The sequence below is a fragment of the Symphalangus syndactylus genome, chromosome 15 (assembly GCF_028878055.3).
Source record: "Symphalangus syndactylus isolate Jambi chromosome 15, NHGRI_mSymSyn1-v2.1_pri, whole genome shotgun sequence".
Taxonomy (NCBI): domain Eukaryota; kingdom Metazoa; phylum Chordata; class Mammalia; order Primates; family Hylobatidae; genus Symphalangus; species Symphalangus syndactylus.
In genome coordinates, this window is record NC_072437.2 from 81,835,217 (window position 1) to 81,847,797 (window position 12,581).

Below are 12,581 nucleotides of genomic sequence, written 5' to 3' on the forward strand. Positions count from 1 at the left end.
TCTGAGACTGGGCCAGAGCCGGGCGCTGGGTCCCCCCGACTGAGGCCAGCGGCGGGGATGTCCAGGCCACAGCGCGCCCACCGCGTCCCCGCCCCCAGGCCCCGCCCCGCGCTAGAACGGAGCCGCCTCCTTCAGCACCGGCTGCAGCCAGTTCCTACCGAACATGTTGCCGCATTTTCTTCCCTCCACCCCGCCCCCCCTTTTCGTGATTACGCTGACATCACAGAAACCTGGGCAGACGTCGCAGCCAATGGGAGCCCGAGTTATTTATAGCTCCGAATTAAAGGTTCAGAGTTTGCCTAGCAACAGCGGGCAGAGAATCCCGTGAGAAGAGCCACAGGCGCTGCTCCAATAACAAAGAACGGCCAAGGCGGAAATAAAAAATAGGAGAAATCCAGGCGCAGGCTAAGAAAACAAAACTTTTTCTCTGATTCTTCTTCATTGTGAAGGAGCCCACGCCACCGGGGACCCGTTTGTGCACCGTCTAGAAGACCCTTATCCAGGATCCCGACTTCTGGGGCCCTCCCCACCTCCCGGCTCCCTAGTAAAATATTAGGATTCCTAGTAAAGCCACATCGCTGAAGGTGTGCTCACGACCAGCCGAAGGAGATACTTGGCCAGCGCTTCCCTAATAAATCCCCAGCAAAAAGGGTCACCGTGAGAAAATCCCCTCGTGTGAAACCAGTCCGGGGAAGAAGACCATTTAATACCGCAGGGCCCCCTTCTCCCTTCACGGCTGCCGTGCTAGGTGGCTCCACGCTGGCCGAATGGAGACAGTGCCGGCATTTCTACGCGCATCAAGAGCGATCAACATCATCTGAACTTAGGGATGCACTGGTTCCACAAAATATCTTATTTTTGTGCTGTGCCCACATTTGGTATAAATGATTTTTCATCAGTACATACCATAGCTTGCTCGATTTTGTTGTCAATAGCTACCACACTTGCACCAGAGGAGCTGAAAAAGAGGGAAAAAGGTCATCGATAAATGGAATTTATCTTAAGCGTCCAAGATAAAAAGGATCTCCCAATTTTGTGGTGTTGCTAGCATCATATTTTGAATATTCTTTAACACTATGTAATGTATCACCCTCCAGAAAATGCCAGCCCCTCTCTTACTAACGAATATCCAGGCATCTCCCTATTTCAGTAAGCCACAAAGGACTAAATTACATAATGTGGGGAAAGCCTGTTCTCTGGCCAGACTTGCAAAAATAAGGTTTTTTAACATTTCGAAAAACAACATCCATGTCACCATAATCTCTCAGCAATGGACAAAGGAATTCGCCTGGCTATCTTTCACCTGTATTATTATAAGTATCCCACGAATAAATTTAAAGAAACTATCTTAGCCGACATTTACCTATTATCAAGTCTCACAGAAGCGTTTTCAGTCCCCAGCAAGGATGACAAGAAAGAAATTGAAAAATGTCTCAGTTGGTAAACTCCTAGATCCATCGCCACTGGTCTACACCATTGGGATTTCATGCAATTGCAGCCAAAAACACCCTCGTGGAAAAAAAGAGGGAACACCAGCAGCCTTGTATAAGCTAGATAAAATCTTCTGGCTTTCCGCAGCCCAGGGAGAAATAGAAAACGGCAGCCCTAATTTAAAGAAACCCAGCTTCTAGGGCTTGATGATCCCAGGAAGATGCGGATCCCAGGAAGATGCGGATCCCAGGAAGATGCGGATCCCAGTGCCGTGCAGAGGCGCTTCTCAGATCCGCAGCCGGGCTCCACTCAGCTCTAGACCAGGACTCCCAGTCTTAGTGCAAAATATATGCAGGAAAGAGCTGCGCCGATTGGCCGGCACGCCACTGGGACCGCCCCCTTCTCCCTTCCCATTCTCCCTTCCTGGTCCTCCCGCTGGCCTGCTTCCCCGCCTCCCCCCACCCCCACCCCCACCCCCACCCCCGCCCCCATTCTCCAGATCCCGCTCGTGGGGTGGGCTGGCCTGGCGCGGGCCGTGCTCAGAGGGAGTGGGGTGCTGGGCTCGGAGGTTTCCAGGGCGGCCTCAGAACACTGGGCCACTGCTTTGGCAGAAAATGTGGAGGGTCCCTGAAAAATACTATGGGGACCCCCGCACGTGCTTACGTTTAAGGGAGTCAGACCCCGGTCCCCGGAGCTGTGCCCCGCGGCTGCTTAACGGCGAAAGCTTCCTATTTGCAACCAGAACCGTCTGAGCTACTGGGCATGCCCAGTCCCACCACTGTAAGACTTGCAAGAGCTCGAGTGTCTTGATTTCAAATTATCTAGTTCTTACCGGCAGCGGTACTGGGAGGATTTTATAGACGGCTTTATTTTTAAAGATAATAATCATCCTGCAATCATACTATTTTTTTAATTTTAGAGGGAAAAAATCACATTTGCCCTTTGAGAGATACTACCTTTCGTTTTATAGAAACAAAACAAAAAACATTATATATTCTTTGCTAGGCATGAGGGAAGGACTCCAGATAAAATCCAGGATCTTCCCAAAAAGCCCCTAGAGCCACAAACCTTAAAATCACATCTCCCTATTAGCACCTTCTCCCCAGTAATTAAATATGCCTTCTTCTATTTAGATCCAGAAAAGTCAATCCACAGGTTGAATTCCACATAGATCTATTTTTAGTTAAGTCCCTAAGGCACGTTTTTGGAAGCTGAGTGACAATTCCTCTAAGACTCAATGCCTCAATCCTATGAGCCTTCTTACATCAGAGAGATTGAAATATTGAAAGTATGTATTCAAAGCATACAAATCCTTGAAGTTAGTCTCTTTGCCCATTTGCAGTGTCCAGAACCAGAAAAGGGAGGATATAATGGTGGTTAAAAATAGTTAAGCAGCCAATAGATGCTGTAGGCTCACCTCTGTTTCGCCCTCTTGGCCACACTGACCAAATAATTCCCTTCTCCAAACCAAAAGTCGAGAGATGTGGGTATAAAATAGCTTAACCCTTTCAAAATTTCCTAAATTAATTTAAAATACTTGCAGGGATGCATCAATTAAGGCTACAATTTAATATACTAGAAATCTAAGCCCTGAAGTTTGCTAAATTATAATAGAACATAAACAGTTTCCAAGTCAATACATGCGAGAAAGAAAACTTAACCTCTACAATACTGCCCTCTAATGGCATAATATAAAAACCAAAAAATCTACAAAGTACTTGGGGAGACCTCTCTAATCTGTAGATAAAATTGTGTCATCACAAATAATTCCAACATAAAATCTGACCGTAGAACATATATATGTAATACACGCACATGCACAAACACACACAGTCTTCTCTCCCAAATAACCATCTTTCCTCAAGCAGCATCCTTTCCTAAAATTGCCATCAGAGCCATTTAGACAGTTTTTAAGTTGACTCAATGCTGGTAGTGGGGGTAGATTTGGTTTTCAGAAACTGTCCAAAGTTATTAGGAACCAGACCAGATCTGGTGAGCACAGTAAATGATGAAGACCACAATTCTCTTTTGGGTTAAAAACCAAAGTGTGACTAACTATAAAGTGATGAGATTCCCTTTTTACTGAAAGGTTCATATTCTCCAAATTTTAAGGCTTGGCTTTTGAATAACAATAATTGTTAACATATTTATAATTTATAAAAATTATACATATTAACTCATATGATGCTTTAAAAAAAATACCCATTTCCAATAAAAGGAGACTAAGTGGAAGCTTAGAAATCGTAATTATTTGGGAAGCTGGCATGTAGCCCCCATGTCTATGAATGCTAACCAGAATATTATTTACTACATGATAGTTTCTATATTTTGAAAGTTAAAGTTATACCTAAAACTATTTGTATGCTAAATTCCATTTACATATTTTAACTGAATGCCAACTTCATAAAAAAAGAGTATTAAAGCACCATTTAAGCTATAAAAAGAGCTTTAAAAAACAAAACTCTAAGGTCATATAAAAAAATGTTTAAATTCCCAGCTGGAGTTTTAAAAAATTACTAAATTAACTGAGTTTATTCATGTTGTTCTTCAACATAAACAGAAAGCTGTTTTTATTTCAATCATTTTAACTGATCATCCATTGTATCAAGCAAGAGAAGCAAATATAAGCAACCATAGTCTATTTAACCCATTTTCCTATTGAAGGACATTACAGTTATTGTTAATACTTGGATATTTTAAATACAATTGCAAAGAACATCCTTCTACATACATCCTTGAACATGTATGTGTGTGCGCACACTTCTGGAGAATTTGTTGAGCCAAAGGATACGCAACTAAAAAAATGATTAGAAATCTAACCTTTTCATATATTTCACATAAATATGCTAGATTCCTTTAAAACTAGACTTTTGTATGAAAACTGAAAAGACATAATTTGAAAAAGAAGGCAAAGGAAATGTAAAGCTCCATGGAGGGAAAGCCCTTGGATCAGAAATGTCTGTGGCACAAATGGCTAGAATTACATTCAAAGACTCTTCTAATTGCAAGACAAACGATCCATATGTCTGGTGCCTCGTCAGAGCTCACTGAGACTTGCTGACAGGGCAGAGAAAAATACTACAAGTCTTCCAGGAGAGATCCTTAAAGCCATGGACCAAATAAGTCGATTTCAGGCACTGAGCAAAGATCAGGAGGTATCCCCTCAGTGGGAACTCATACACATCAAACAGCCTGGACAATTGAAATTGAGGTATTTTCTGGTGTTGTCTGCCTAAAAGCCTTTTTACATAGATTCCAATTCAACTGCTACTGCATATTGGTAGCAAGTATGACAGGATAGGAAAAGAGGAACAGGCCTGAATGTTTCTGGTTCCTGTAACATGTGCTTTTCTTCCAAACTTAATCTGACTTGGCCAACACCGGTACAGTTGGGGATTCAGCACTCAAACACAGTAACCTCTTTCTCCCCCTATCCAAACTCCTGCCAGGAGTTTTCAAATCTAAAACAACTGCCAGGAAAGAAGCGAAGGCATATTACCCTGTACCACCTGACCAAATCACTGCTGTCTAAGGACTCCCACGTCACCTCCATTTTTCTAGTTTACTCTCACTAGGCATGGGAATATACTTACCAGGTTTAACAAATGAAACTACAGGACTATCAGTTAAATGTGAATGGCAGATAAACAACAAATAATGTTTTAGTGTTGGGTCCCACACACTGTCAAAACAAGACGAAATGCCGAAGAAATGGCTGTTAAATTCAACCACATTTTACATTTCCTTATCTCCACAGAAAGGCTGGTTGGAAAAAGCTTCCAAAAAGTATAACAGTGGCCGGGTGCGAGCGCGATGGCTCATGCCTGTAATCTCAGCACTTTGAGAGGGTGAGGTGGGCAGATCACTTGAGGTCAGGAGTTCAAGACCAGCCTTGCCAACATGGTAAAACCGCGTCTCTACTTAAAAAAAAAAAAAACAAAAAAACAAAAAAACAAATAAATTAGCTGGGCGTGGTGGCACATGTCTATAATCCCAGCTACTGGGGAGGCTGATGAAGAATTGCTTGAACCCGGGAGGCAGAGGTTGCAGTGAGCTGAGATTGCATTATTGCACTCCAGCCTGGGCAACAGGGCAAGGCTCTGTCTCAAAAAAAAAAAAAAAAAAAAAAAAAAAAGAATCGGAAAAGAAAAAGGATAAATCTAGGAGGTCCAACATCAAAATAGGATGCATTTCTATTTTGGAGAGAGAACAGAAGGAAGAGAATTATCAAATAATTTAAGAATTGTTCCAGAACTGAAGGACAGTTAATTGAGATGACCAAATGCCCACCACAAGAAATGAAAAAGCCCTCCACCAAAGCACATCACCCTGAAACCTTAATCACTAGGCATAGAGAGAAAACACTAAAAGCTTCCAAATGGAAGAAACAAGTTACAAACACAGGGACTAGCAACAGAACCACTTTGCTGGCAGCCAGAAAAAGATGAAAAACATGCCTTTAAAATTCTGAGAGAAAAGAGTTTTTTTATCCAGAATTCTTTACTTGACCAAATCATCATTTGAGTGTAAAGGTAGAATTAAAACATTTTTAGATATTTCAGACACCAAAATGGAGGAGCAAATCAAGAAAAAAGGCAGGCATGGGAAATAGGAACCAGGAACTCAGATACCGGAGGAAAGGAAGGGAATCAGCAGGCTGGAGTGCAGGGAGATCTCAGGGGGACTGCTGCTGGACAAGCCCAAGCCGCAGCTGGTCTGTACCTGGTCTGCAATGGTAAGGGAAGATGGAGAACTCCAGGAGCGAGAGCTTCTGTGCTAATGAACACAAAGATTACCTAACACATCTAAGCATTTGCAGGGCGCAGAGGAGCTACTCATAGGTGTATGATAGATCTAATGGAACAATTAGATAAGCTCAAAGGCAGTTTTACTGAAAACAGAGCAAGGAAGAAAACGTGGAATACTCAAATAAAATTTACATGACCCATATTATTTTTTCATTTTTTTGTGGATTTGCCTTTTAAAAGTTAACTTTATTGAGAAGGTAACAGGAAGAAAAATTGCATGGCAGGAATGGTTTAAAACTGCTAAATCCTAATCTACTACAACTTGATTACCTAACATCTAAAATGGAAAAGTAACAAATAGTGTAAGTATAAATATATTACATAGAAATGTGGAGGTAAAGATGAGAAAAAACAATGAAAACTTAAAAGTAGCTGCGTCTAAGGCACCGACTGGATGAGTGAAAAAAGAGAACTGCTATTTTTTTCTATTCATTCTATTTGCTTTTTGGGTATATACATGTATTTTGATTAAAAAATTTAAATAACAAATTTTAAACACTTTAAAAGAGAGGTTTATAGGGATCTGCAGCAGTTCTTCCTGCTTCCAGGCTTCAGCAGAGCCCTTACCACACCTGCATGTGAGGAAACTACCCGAGGCTGGGGAAAGAACCACCCAAAAGAAGCAGGCAGAACAATTTTCAGAAATCACATAGGGTAAGCACCATTTGGTATTACCACCCACAAGCCTAAATGAAAAAAACTCTGTAAAAAGGGATATCAGATATTCAGAAGTATACTGCCTAAGTCTCCTTCTGAATGCTTAGAAGAATTCTAATTCTCTTCAGTCTAGGACTAATTTAAGGGAAAAATGAGTCCTAGACTGAAGAGTGTTTTGGTCCTACATAAAGCAGTTTAAAAGGAAGCCCTGAAAGGTCAAACCGTTTCCAAGTAACTTAATTTTCTCTCAAAACAAAGCTCAAGAATATTTAATAAAGTCTCTAGCATCCAATAATTCACAATGTCTGGCATCCAATAAAAAGTACTAGGCATATAAACAAGCAGGGAAATATGACTCATGAGAAAAATTAATCAAAATGACCCAGATATGACAAAGATGATTTATAGACAGGAACATTAAAAAGTTATAACTGTATTTCATATGTTCAAGAAAGTAGAGAAAAACATTAGCATATTAAGGACAGGTGTGAGAAATGTAAGAAAACCTAAATTAAATTATCAAGGTGAAAAATACAATATTTGAGGAGAAAAATACACTAGATGAGATTAACAGTAGATTAGATAGGGCAGAAGAAGTATTAGTGATATATGAGCAATAGAAATTATCCAAAATAAAACACAGAAGAAACGTTGAATCAAAAGAAGAAATGGGCCAGGTGTGGTGGCTCATGCCTGTAATCCCAGCACTTTGGGAGGCCGAGGCAGGTGGATCTCTTTAGGTCAGGAGTTCCAGACAAGCCTGGCCAATATGGTGAAAACCCATCTCTACTAAAAATATAAAATAGCTGGGCATGGTGGCACGCACCTGTAATCCCAGCTACCTGGGAGGCTGAGGCTGGAGAATTGCTTGAACCCAGGAGGCAGAGGTTGGAGTGAGCCGAGATTGCGCCACTGCACTCCAGCCTGGGCCACAGAGCCACAGAGCGAGACTCTGTCAAAAAAAAAAAAAAAAAAAAAAAAAAAAAGAACAAATCAAAAAAAGAACAAAGTGTCAATAAGCTGCGGGACAGTTTCAAGCAACCAAATATATCTGTAGTGAAGTCCCTGAAAAGAAAAAAAAAAAAGAAAGGAGAGAAAACATTTTAAGACATAACGGTAATTTTCCTCACATTTTACTAAAACAATAACCTACAGATCCAAGAAGCTAAACAAACCCCAAACAAGAGAACTGTGAAGAAGTCTACAAGGTGTATCATAATCAAATTGCTTACTATCAGTGATAAAATCTTAGAAGCAGCCAGAGAAAAAATGTTATGTACAGAGCAACAAAGATAAGAATGATAGCCGACTTCTGGTTGGAAACAATGCTAGACAGAAGACAGTGCAGCAACATCTTTAACTGAAAGAAAGAAAAAAAAAAAACCCTGTCAATCTGTAATTCTATGCCCAGTGAAAACATCTTTCAGAAATTTAAGGTGAAATTAAGACTTTTTCAGACATACAAAAGCTGGAAGGATTCATCACTGTAACTCCTTTGGACAGAAGGAAAATGATACCAGATGAAAAAACTGGATCTATGCAAGAGAGTGAAGAGCACCAGAAATGATAACTAATGGTTAAATACAAAAACGTTTCCCCCTTACTATTTAAATCTAAGATAACTGACTGTTGCCAGGTGCAGTGCCACATACCTGTAGTCCCAGCTTCTCAAGAGGCTGAGGTGGGAGAACCGCTTGAGCCTAGCTAGGAGTTTGAGGCCAGCCTGGGCAACATACTGAGGCTCTGTCTATAATAATCATTGACTGTTTAAAGCAAAAATAACAATGTATGGGAGTGTACTACAATATGTAGATGTAAAATGTATGGCAAAGATAGAACAATGGCTAAGAAGGGAGAAGGGAAGTATACTGCTGAGTACACTATGATAAGTTAAAGATGTATGCTATAAACTCTAAATCTAATAAGCTAACACAGGAGGATAAAATGGAATCACAAGAAAATGTATAATCTAAAAGAAGGTAGAATAAGAGGAAAAGGGGAATAAAGAATAGAATAAAAAATGAATACCAAGATAGCAGATTTAAACCAACTGTATCAATAATCACATTAGGCTGGGCATGGTGGCTCACACCTGTAATCCCAGCACTTTGGGAGGCCCAGGTGGGTGGGTCACTTGAGTTCAAGACCAGCCTGGCCAATATGGTAAAAACCCATTTCTACTAAAAATACAAAAATTAGCTGTGCATAGTGGCACACGCCTGTAATCCCAGCTACTTGGGAAGCTGAGGCAGGAGAATCGCTTGAACCCGGGAGGCAGAGGTTGCAGTGAGTCAAGATTGAGCCACTGTACTCCAGCCTGGGGAACAGAGCAAGACACTGTCTCAAAAAAAAAAAGAAAAAAAAAAAAAAAAAAAGAAAGAAAAGAAAACAATAATCACATTAAATATAAATGGTCTCAAGCACCTCAATTAAAAGGCAGATATTGCCAGTTTGGATGAAAAAGCAAGATACAACTATATGCTGCCTATAAGAAATATACTTTAAATATAAAAACACAAATAGGTACAATAAGAATATGGAAGAAGATATGCCACGTTAACAATAAAAGAAAGCTGAGGTGGCTATATTACTCAAAGTAGACTGCAGTGCAAAGAATATTATAAAGAATAAAGGTCATTATAATGATATAAGGTCAATTTTATCATTATGTTCTCTGACTACAATGTAATTAAATTAGAAATCAATAACATGAGATTATCTGAAAAATACTTGGGGAAAAAATACACACATCTAAGTAACCCATGGGTCAAATAAGCAATCAAAAGGAAAATTAGGAAGTATTCTGAACTGAATGAAAATAAAAACAAGGCATATCAAAATTTATTTCAATAAATTTAACAATTTAAACAAAAATGGACAAATTCTTATAAAGACACAAACTACCAAAACTCACATGAGAATAAACAGATAACTTGAATAGTCCTGTATCTATTTACAAAATTGAATTTATAGTTTAAACTCTTTCTATAAAGAAAACCTCAAGCTCAAATGGTTTCACTGGTAAATTCCACTAAATATTTAAAGAAAGAAATAATATCAATTCTATACAAACTCTTCCAGAAAACTAAAGAGAGAGAGAAAATTTTAAAAAACTACTTTACAACTCATTCTATGAGGCCAGCATTCCCTAAACACTAAAGCCAGATAAAGACATTATAAAAAAGAAAAACTACAGACTAATAGCTCTGATAAACATACATGCAAAAGTTCTTAACAAAATTTTAGCAAATCAAATCCAACTATATATACAAAGAGTAATATATTATGAACAAATGGCATTTATCCTGGGAATGCAAAGTAAACATTCAAAAATCAATGTAATTCACCCTATCAACAGACTAAAAAGAAAAATATATAAAGATAATCTCATTATATGCAGAAAAAAGCATTTGACAAAATCACCATCCATTCATGATTTTTAAAAAACGAAAAAAAAAGTTTAAGCAAAATAGGAATTGAAGGGAACTTCCTCAACCTGATAAGGGGCATCTACAAAAAACATTCAGCAGACATCATATGTAACAGTAAAAGAATGAATGCTTTCCCCCAAGACTGGAAACAAGAGTCTACTCTCAGCATTCCTATTCAACATCATACTGAAGGTAACAGCCAGGCAATAAGGCAAGAAAAGGAATAAAATTCATCCAGACTAGAAAGAAAAAAAAAATCTCTATTCACAGATAACATGACTATCTTTGTGGGCACTCCCCCAAAAATCTACAAATAAATTATTAGAACAAGATACAAGTTTCTGGAGGTTATAAGCTAGAAGTTCAATGTACAAATATCAATATATTTCTATATACCAGCAATGAACACAAAGTGAAATTTAAAAACAAAAATTACATGAAATAGGTACAAATCTAAGAAAATATGTAGAAGATCTCTATGCTGAAAACTATAAAATATTGCTGAAAGAAATCAAAGAGCACCTGACAAATGGTGAGATACCCCATGTGTGTGGATTAGAAGATAATACCATTAAGCGATCAATTCCACACTTCCCAGCTACCATATAGATTAAGTGTGATCCCTATCAAAATTCCAAGACATTTTATTGAAAATGACAAAGTGATTCTAAAATTTATATATAAAAGCTAAGAAACAGAATAATTGAAACAATTTTTGAAAAAGAACAAAGCTGAAGAACTCCCATTACCAGATCTCACACACACACACACACACACACAGCAAATCGATTTTCCACAAATATGTAAAGCAATTCAGAAAAGAGTCTTCAGCAAATGGTACTGGAACAACTGCAAAAAAAAAAAAAAAAAAAATACAAACGATCCATTCTTTACACCATATGAAATATTAACTTAAAATGGATCATAGACCTAAATGTAAAATCCCAACCTATAAAACTTCTATAAGAAAACATAAGAGAAATCTTTTGAACCTTGAACCAGTATGGATTTCTTAGGTAAGACACCAAAAGCACAATCCATGGAAGAAAAAAAACGGATAAAATGGACTTTTACCATAATGAAAAACTTGTTTTTTGAAAGATAATGTTACAAGAATGAAAAAACAAACTATAGACCAGAATTAAGTACCGCAAGTCACATATCTGATAAAGGACTTATATTCAGAATATATAAAGAACTCAAAACTCAATAGCAAGAAAACAAATAACCCATTAAAAGAAAAGGGCAAAAGACATGAACAGTCACTTTATCAAAGATATATGGATGGTAAACAAGCACCTGGAAAAAATGCTGAATGCCATTAATTGTTAGAGAAATGCAAATTAAAACCATAATGATATACCACTACACACCTATCAGAATAGCTAAAATACAGTTTAAATTTTAAACCTGAAAATACAAAATGCTGAAAAGGCAGAAAAATTGGAACACATATATTGATGGTAGGAATGCAAAATGGTACAACCACTTTGCAGAACAGTTTTGCAGTTATTTATAAAGTTAGACACAGAGTTTCCATAAAAACCAGTAATCCCAATTCAAGTTATTTATCCAAGAGAAATGAAAACATGTTACCACAAAAATTTGGAAATGAACGCTTAAGAGTCCCAAACTGGAAACAAACCAAATGTCACTCAACTGGAGAAAGGATAAACAAACCATGGTACATCTAGACAATGGAATAATACTTAACAATACAAAGAAACAAACTACTGATACACATAACAACCTGAATGAATCTCAAATATATTATGATAAGAGAAAGAAGCCACACTCAAAGACTGCAAACCATATGATTCCATTTATGAGACATTCTAGAGAAGGTAAAACTATAGAGACAAAAACAAGTTCCCAGAAACTTGGGGTATGGGAGGGAGGGGAGATTGTTATGGGTGATGGAACTATCTCATATCTAAACTGTAGTGGTGGTATGCCCACTGTTTTTCAAAACATGTGGAACTCAAAGATGGGAACAATAAACACTGGAGACTCCAGAAGTGGGGAGGGAGGGGAGCCAAGGCTGAAACGCTACCTATCAGGTACCATGTTCACCACTTGGGCAATGGGATTATTAGAACCCCAAAACTCAGCATCATGTAACATACCCATATTACAAACCTGTGCCTGTATGCCCTGAATCAAAACAAACAACACTATTGCTGTATACTAAAAAGGCAAACTTTACCATATGTAATTTACATGTTAAAAAATGAAAAGATGACTGCCCCTAAGT

The 12,581-nt window shown here is 38.4% G+C and overlaps 1 protein-coding gene across 3 annotated transcripts in view; it reads right to left on the bottom strand.

Moving 5' to 3' along the window:
- TSC22D1 (TSC22 domain family member 1) overlaps positions 1-12,581 on the bottom strand; it is a 154,128-nt gene that overhangs the window by 1,609 nt on the left and 139,938 nt on the right. For 2 of the 3 annotated variants that reach the window (XM_055245231.2, XM_055245235.2), the window contains exon 2: positions 907-958. In XM_055245231.2, the coding sequence (XP_055101206.1) occupies positions 907-958 (52 nt within the window). Of the gene's footprint in view, positions 1-906; positions 959-1,363; positions 1,778-12,581 lie in introns of those variants that run through there. The other variant, XM_055245234.2, reaches the window with a different exon arrangement.